Source organism: Podarcis gaigeae (assembly GCF_964106915.1).
Source record: "Podarcis gaigeae genome assembly, chromosome: 4".
Classification (NCBI taxonomy): domain Eukaryota; kingdom Metazoa; phylum Chordata; class Lepidosauria; order Squamata; family Lacertidae; genus Podarcis; species Podarcis gaigeae.
This window is the reverse complement of record NC_139677.1, coordinates 73,032,109-73,041,058: the sequence shown is the minus strand read 5'-3', so window position 1 is coordinate 73,041,058 and position 8,950 is coordinate 73,032,109. Positions and strand designations below refer to the sequence as shown.

Genomic DNA, 8,950 nt, shown 5'->3' with positions numbered 1-8,950 from the left:
TGGACCCGGGGTTATGCTGTGCTCCTGCCAGAGGAAAAGCTTTCCAAATGCCAATCGGGATCATCATGGGGCGGCACATTTCATGTCACTGTTAATGGAAAGATACAGCGACTGAGGTTGTAAAATGATTTTATGTTTTTAATAACCTCCGCTAAAGACCAAAAGGCAAGAAAAATTTTATATTAATGACATCATAAAATCAGAAGATTCACATACTGTAAATCTACCCAAGGATAAAAAGGTGCCCTAAGTACACTTGTTTATGATGCTTAAGCAATATTCTATTGCTGATTCCTTTCAAGCAGAGAGTGATCCTGCCTTGGCTTTAATTGGAGATCTTAAAAATGTGAATAATTCTTCAGCATTCCAGCTTCTACCACTTGACAGTATCTCTGCTGAGTGAAATCATTGTAACTACTGACTGAGTGAGGTAGTAGTTAGGTTTTACTCAGTCTTTTACTTATACATACTTCAACAGAAGCTGTTGCCTTTCCTCATTCTAATAAAATTTGTTAATTTGACTACATACATTATCTTTCCATTTTTTAATGTCTATGATGTTATTGATGCAGCCTTTTTCCCAAGGTTTTACTGGTGGTCACTTTGGCTGCAGTGAGAAGATTTATCATCATTTCCTTTTCTTATTCTAAAATTAATGATCAAACATGCCAAAACAATAAGATCAAGAGACTTAGTGGGATAATATAACAACCACACCCTGCATGTTGGTCAACACTAGCTTCTGGTATCCCAGTTTCTAGCTGCTTGATCTATTCCATTATGTTCAGCTGGTTTTGTATGTATATAGATAGATACCTTGCTGGTGAATTGTATTCTGATGACAACTGCATTCACAGCAACATCACATATCACATTTTATCTCAACAAGAAATGTGTTGCCCCCTGTTTCTCGCTCTCTGGTTTTGAGTATGATCACAATTGAAAAAGGGTTAGAAATTTCTCACAAAGCACAACAGAACACTGATAACTGGCTGATGCTATCTCCAGGCTTTCTTTTTTCTCTTCTCTCTCTCTCTTTTGAGCAGACAAGATTTTCCCTCAATGAGCTGATGACAGAATAATATCTCCAGATTGATTGCTCACCCCCCACAGACCTCTTGAAATATTTCTACCCTGGAAAGTTGAAGATCAAAAGCATAGTTTTCTTTTTTTTAAAAAAAAAGGACACAGAACTGAAAAAGCCATCATAAAGAAACTACTCCGATTTCAGTCTGGTGATGAACAGGCTTGTTAAGCATTTTGAGAATTGGCAGCCTTTCCCATCTAATATCCAGACATACTTTTAAAAAGAATTTCCATAATGAGTGTCTCTTTCCCCATCAGAGGAGATGGAGTATTTTCTGAAAAAGTTCTGCTAGGCAGTGATGTTAAACACTTGATTACATGCAGCAGCACAGGATACATGGAGTACAGCTGACTCAACAGCTACAGGGGATTTGGGTAAGTGCCCTTCATGTAAGCCACTTAAAAATGGTCCAAGATCTTTTCGGTTAGTCTCCATGGATGTGTACATTCCCCCCAAGTATCCTTTGTATCACTTGTCAGGCATTAAGGGTTCATGGGTAACTCCTGTTGAGTTGTTGGACGTTGATTATGGGCATGGAGAAGCAAAGTTCTGTCAAAGTCCCAGTGTGAGAGAAAGTGTTCATTTTTTTTTATCCTGGTTTGTAGTTGCTGAAATCCAGCTGCACATTGTTCTTTTGATCTGATAAGTGCACTAGGACAGGAAATTGTCTTAGGACGGTGAAGTAGATCTAACACAAAACTTTGCAATTGGTTCCATGAAGCGGAACAGACAATCTTACCCAGCTCATGGTGTCAGTCTAGCAAGTTCGCACAGTAAGAGATGCAAATGGGGAAGATAGATAAGGGAGATTTCTTATCAGGATTCCATTGCAACTGAAGGGATTAATTCAATGACTGGAAGAGTAATCTCAAATTGTTAACGTGAAGACCGGACATCATTTTTGTTTCTCTAAAATGGCTATGCATTTCTGATTGAGAAATAAGTTGGCTTTGAAATAAAATCCTTTTTGTGTTATCGACGTAGTTCAGAACAGCATGCGGACATTAATAGTTAAATGTATTCTGAGAAGGTTTTCATCGTTCTCTGAAGATAACCAAAGTGGGCATACAATCCCACTTACTATTACTCTCAATCTGAGGATGTATTATAGTGAATGGCACATATTTTCCCTTTTTCCTCTCAACTAGATGATTCCCAAAATTGTTTCCAGTATGATTTCAAAGTTTCTTTGAGTGAGAGTCAAAGTACATAAAGGAATAAGTTTTCAATTTCATCATAAAATTTACCTCCCCGCACTGAGTTTTTAAATAAAAAAAACTGTGGGAATTGTGAATTTAAAGGCTTAGGATTCTACTGGCATTTTGTGTGCTTACTTAATGAAATATCAGAAACCTTATATACCCAAAGGTGTATATATAACTTTTCAGGATTAGATAAGCTTGTATTATACTGCAACCAAATAGCACATTTCTTTCAGGCAATTTCTTTTTCTGAAGAAATGAAATCAGGAATGGTTCTAAGCGATAAAGGGATACTACCTTTATTTTAAAGCTGGAAGTGAGAAGCTACAAGATTATCTAATTGCTAATACCTTCAGTCATATGTGAACAATTTATATTTATATGTTCACTTATTTGTTTTATCCCTCTATCATGGAAGGCAAGGCTGGTGTCAACTCAACATACCGGTACAACCTTTTCTGTTCTGCCATCTGCCCCATGGAATGCATTGCAGAGTGAACTCTATTAGGCCCCACCATGGTACCTATTTTAGGTGGTTGGCGAAAACTTTGGTTAGCTTTGAAATTTTTAATTGCATTAGCTCTATGTATACTTGTATGCTGGAGGAATTTGCTAAATTGGTTGTTTATTGTTTTGTGATTTGTTCTGTTTTAAAGTAATTATTATCTCTTGTTAGCCACCTTCAGTCTCTTTGGAGAATACAACAGGATAGAAAATTTCATAATTGAATAAAGTATTTATTTATTTATTATTCCCTATTGATTCTTTCCTCATAACAAAAGTTATCTAGTCCACCCTCTGCAAGCGTATACAGGTTAATTAAACCCAAATGATATTTACTTTGATCTGCATTCACATCTGGAATATGGGAATATCCTATAACATGAAGCTGCCTTCTACCGAGACAGATCATTGATCTATCTAGTTCATGGATTGACTTCTCTGAAAGAAACTGAACGTTCCTTCTGACAGTGGGGAGAAGATCTTGCTCTGCAGAGATCATGAGGATTATACTGGGACCATCTGTATGCATTAAGCAACATCCTCACCAAAATGTTATAGGTTCCCCTCTCAGAACTCACAAGTGTCACAAGATTCAGAGGCAACTTATTTTTCAGAATGGAGTTAGAAGACAGAATTGCAGTGCAACAACTCTGTTTTCCCACAGCTGGAAATAAGCTGCTCATTGCAAGATTGAAGAAAAATTGTTTCATTAGCATGAGTCACAGATGCATAGCTTTAAAAAAATAAAATTAAATCTCTGCTGTTATGAAAATTGTGTCATTTGCTCTTTGAAGAGTAGATGTGTGCAACCAAACAAGCCGCTTATTAGCAGTTAATTTATAAAAATAAACATATCACATGCAGTGTTGGAAAAGGGTCAAAGTGAAATTACCTAGGGAATCAAGGCTGCAATCCTAACTACACTTAAGTGGGAGTAAGTGTTATTGAACCCAGTGGAACTTATTCTGATTAAATATACCAAGCATCTTGCTATTATTCTTTCAGAAAGTTCTTTGTCCTTGTAAAATTCTTAAATAATGTTTGTGTAATGATCATTATTTAAAGAATAATGATTCTCCCTATTATTAAATATCCCAAAGGAGCATAACTCAGCAGGTTATAAAACTACGAACAGTTCAATAGTTTCTGGTTGTCTTGCATGCATTTGGTGTCTGTTAATACTTGAGGGAGTGTAGTGGACTTCTATCCTGGTTATTGAAATTTGTGGCAAGGCTTCTGTCTCATTCCATTAGGAAAGGATTTATATTCTCTCCTTCAAATAGATATTTCAAAGAATCTACTTGCACCTCTCATTCTTGGAATTGAAATGAACTGCACTAAAATTGAAATATTTTCATACTAGTTAGTTACACTGAAACCTCACAATTAGATGTAGAGACTTCAGGTTATACGTATTTTTGACCATTTATAAGCAGCCTTCTTTCTGACTGAGTCGTGATATGATTCCGAAACAGGCTAGGTAGCCAACTGGTTATAATGCTATTATCACATTATAATATATGCTTTTTGGAATAATCATTGGATACAACTGAATAAACTGGAGAGTCTTTAGTGAAGGGAAAGCAATAGGTGCTGGCACAAATGTCCCAAATGTCGTACTTCATATTTGATCAGTGGCTCAGCGCCACTTTTCAGATTGTTAAATGCTGTAGGAACGATTGCTTTGACCGCTAAGCCTCGCCACAGATTTGTTCCAATATTATTTTGATAATACAGCATCACAGAACCAAAGAGCTTGCTGATAATGAACATGAGCATTTATCCCATTGATACAGCAGACAAAAATATATAGGAAGAAAAGTGATAGCCACAGTTGCACATCTTGCAGTTGGAGAAGCCTGAATTTTTGTGCCACCTAAAAAGAAACAAATGTAACAAAAGCAAGAGGGCCCTTTTGAATATGAAGGACTTCAATGTGAGCAAAAAGGAACTGCAGAATATAATCCATAGCTATGATACTGGCAAGTAGAACATACGCTTACATTTTGGCATATAAGCAGTATGTAAATTAAAACAACAGCAGCAACCACCACTGCTGCCTATAGGAGGGAGGGATGTAGTCCAGTAGTACAGCATCTCCAGGGAGAGACCCTAACCCAAGGCTCTGGAGAGCCACTTACAGTCACTGTTGATGGTACTGAGTTACATGGGCCAATGATCTGATTCTCCAGAAGGGCACCTTCCAATGTTCCTATGCTTTGCACACAGAAGGTCTCGGCAGAGCAGGAGTTTTGCATACTTAAACTCCCAGGTTCATTCCCTGGACTTTGGCAGGTCTGGGAAACTGCTGTTTGAAAACCTGGTAACCTGCTGCCAGTCAGTGTAGATAATTCTCATCTGAGCAGACCAGTAGCCTGACTCAATTTAATGCATCTTCCTATGTTGTGTTACTAGAAGAAGCTATTAATGCCAACAATCTATTTTGAGCGGCACGAGGAGACTCCTACCTGGATATTGTGCACACAATGTGGCACAGAAGCCAGCACACTTACAGAGCAATCCTATACATGTGTACTCATAAGTCCTCTTACTGTGCTCTGTCAGGCTTATTCCCTTGCCTAGGTTCACAGCCTGAAACCCAACTGGGAAAACAGTACGGGGCTCTGTGATGTATAGTTTAAGCACAAAAACCCAGCGGAGAACCTTGGAAGAAAAGGAGTTCAAAGCTGTGCCAGAGCACAAAGAACGCAATGAACTGAATACAAGAGGCATGAAAATAATGCCCTCTCATTTAGGCACAGGGATGTAAGCACCAGCAGAGACATTCTATGTCATGAGGTGGGTTTCCTCCTGGCGTGCCTTTGTTGATCAGCCATTCTTTCATCCATAGACCTGTTGCTTTAAAATCAGGCAAGATGGTCAACTTCACAGCGGATCCTTGTTATTTCAGACCTGATCCAATGATCACGAAACAATCACAATAAGTATCTCTGGTGCAGTAAATGGGGACACAGAATAATCGCCTCATGTTTTCCTTAGGTTTTACAATGGAACGAGCATGGTTGCTGCTCCTGCTGACTGCAAAGTTTCTCACAGTGACCGCGCAGTTCAATGGATACAACTGTGATGCCAACCTCCACAGCAGGTTTCCTGGTAAGTGTTAATTGAAACATATTAATTATAAGTCCTTTGTTAGCTTGTTTGTAGAGACTACAAAGCTTTAAAGTAAATGAAGCATTTGGAACAAACTCCTCATTAACTAACTAATGGTGAGTGAAATTCCTCTGAAGTAGCACAGAGCTTGCTACCCATGCGCGCAGCTACCCATAATAACAACAGGGTTTCATCCTCTTTCGTGAAGGCTGCTTTTGTGCATTAATTCACTATGCACAGAATACTTGCGCAGATTGCTGTTGACAATATTTAAAATGGATTTTCTTTCTTTCTAGAAGTATAGGAAGCGATTTCCTTAGGCCCAAACAAGATATGGCATCGTTCAAGCAAGGTTTATTTATTTATTTTTTATAGAGTAAATACCTAATGTGCCACCTCCCTGATATGGATTGGGATTGTAGCAGAGGAATGTGTGTGCCAAAATGTCACCCAGCCCTATCAGGATTTCGACATGAATTTGATTTCCCCATGGCTGCTAATTAATCCTAAACCCCCCAAAAACCCTCAACCCACCTGTTCACGTTGACTATAGTTAGCAAACTACAGTTTCCATGATTTTTGTGTTGGGGTGGGTAGCCCAAACTGGTATGATACTGCTTTATATGCACAGCGCAGAAGGAGGTCCTTGTCACTGTTCAAGGACACATTCTAACCAGACAAAAGCACTGAGGAAGGACACAGAGCAGGACAAGTGAAGATTGTGGTTTGGGGAGAGATTAGAGCATTGAACAGATTAGACCCTTGCTAGAGATTTGCTTCCTTTGCTTTAGTGAAAGTAATAGATCTTATCAGGGCTTTTTTCAGCTGTAACTCACTGGAACTCAGTTCCAGCACCTCTCAGGTGGGCATCATTGCCATTATAAGAGAACAAGGGAGGTGTTCATGGTGAGTTCCGGCACTGGATCTTACCAAAAAGTACAACCCAGGTAGTTGCCTTTAGTATGTATGAAACATATGTGTTTCTGATTCTTCTATTACGTTATGTAAATAGGAATAGTTTCTTCTCCTCCTCCTCCTCCTCTCTTTTCAAAGCAGCCAGTTCCTAATGCTTTTTCCTTTATCAAACTAAGTATGAAAATAAAGTCCAGATTATGTAGATATTGGTCTCTGTAGACAGAATGTTTGATTGTGATTGATGCCCACTGAGCTCTATGCACCATAGTAGGCAGAAGTGTACCAGTAGCCTTCTTGTCTGGATGAGGCTGGAGCAGGAAGATAATCTTGGAACGTGACTAGAGTAATGCACTGCACTCTGGTTGACTCTGAAAAGTGTTCAGAAATGTAAACTGCTCCAGAATACAGTGACAAAGTTGTTAACAGAAGATATTATATTCAACACATATTAAAAGATCGGTGTAGGTTATCAATATGTTTCTAAGCTTACCTTTGAAGAGATTAGGAGATGAATATTTGAAGGACCATTCATCCAGGTCTTCATTGCAGGCCTTGCTTTGGGGGCCCCTTACTTTGTGGTTATGTTGCTAGGGCGTTTTCAATGGAAGAGCCTCCCCTCAAAGGTCAGATTTGCATCTGATTTTTTAAAAAAGAAGTTTCTATAACTTTTTAATTATTTGTGATAGAATTGGTTGAAATTTCCACCTACGTTTGCACCCTTTGAGACCATGAATCCTGCTGCAGTTCCGAAAGAGTTGCTTTCTTGTAAGCGTATCAATTGCAGTTTTAGGGTGGGTTAAAAAGAAACCACTTAATATCCTGTGGTGTTTTGTGGGCAATTTACAAACATTTAGGACTTGTACTGCACCCCTTCCTTTCCCTCAAAGGTTAACATGTTATGCACTAACTCCCTCTGGAGGGGTAATAAATATTGGTGTTCAACATAAGGAGATTGTTCTGATGGTGCAAGTATTTTTGCTTTCCTGAAGGAGTGATCTCTCATCTCCTACCTCTGCATGCTGTTCTGAGGGTTCACCTGATCCTCCAGAAAAGATGGAGAGAAATGGTGTTTCTGGAAGGAGGAGAGGGTGAATAAAGTTCCATTGCATGAGCAGGAGTTCTTCCGCTAGCTTCCAACCAGGACTGGCTGGTTGAATCTGGCCCATTATTGATTTGTTTTCACCAGAAGTGGTAGCAACACAAGAGTATACCTGTGAGTCACTCTTGAAGTATGATTGGAGATAGGGCATTCTTCCCCTGCTTTTTCACTTATTTGATGAGACTTCTGCCTGAGTGGTAGCAGCTCAATATTTTGTTTAGTATGTAATGAGGATCTCACTAAAGATATAGAAAGGGGCTGGAGAAAACTTGTTTTTCAATACCAGATTTTCAATGCTGTGTTCAAAAATATGCACATTTACTTAAATAAATAAATAAAATGGGGTTACTTGTGAATGTTATGCTCAACTTTGCATTTCATAATTAAGCCCATTAATAGATGCACTGGTGGACCTGGCATTGATTTATAACCAATGAGGTGCCCTCTAGAAGGTGCCCTCTAGGTATTGTGAACTACAACTCCCATAATCTAACATCATTGGCTATTCTAGCTGGACTGATGGTAGCTGTAGTCCAAAATACCTGGAGAGTACCACATTGGCTAGTTATCCTGGAACCAACTCCATGATTACAAATAGGAAACTGGAACAAACATTGTGCAATAACATTATGAACACAACATTGTGAGTTATTTCCTTATGTTTTCAGAAGTGTTACACCAACTTCTTCATGCTTATTTTGTTAGTGGTAGCCAGCTTTTAGGAAGGTGTCTGCCAAAATTGGCATTTATTGCCTATAGATAATCCCAGATCTTTATTTTGAACAAGTGGTCACAGTTACTGCCGAGCCCACAAAGGGATCAGCAGCTAATTTGCCACCACGGCTTGCATTTGGAAAGACTGTAAAAATAAAGCTGATTCTAGACTTCACCTAATGTTTCCACTGGTGATTTAATGCGTCACAAAAAATATAGTTCAATCATGCTTCTACAACTTTATTGATTCAATTAAAGGGACAATAATACTGGTGATTAATTTTTATCTTCAAATTAGCAATGGTGATACATAGT

At 38.6% G+C, this 8,950-nt stretch overlaps 1 protein-coding gene across 1 annotated transcript in view; it reads left to right on the top strand.

Annotated features, from left to right (window-relative positions):
• The first annotated feature begins 1,411 nt into the window (after positions 1-1,411).
• The window catches only part of ZPLD1 (zona pellucida like domain containing 1), a 33,656-nt gene continuing 26,117 nt past the window's right edge, over positions 1,412-8,950 (top strand). Inside the window, exons 1-2 of the mRNA XM_083737049.1 lie at positions 1,412-1,461; positions 5,794-5,907. Coding sequence (XP_083593175.1) covers positions 5,802-5,907 — 106 coding nt within the window. The 5' untranslated portion in view covers positions 1,412-1,461; positions 5,794-5,801. The remainder of the gene's footprint in view (positions 1,462-5,793; positions 5,908-8,950) is intronic.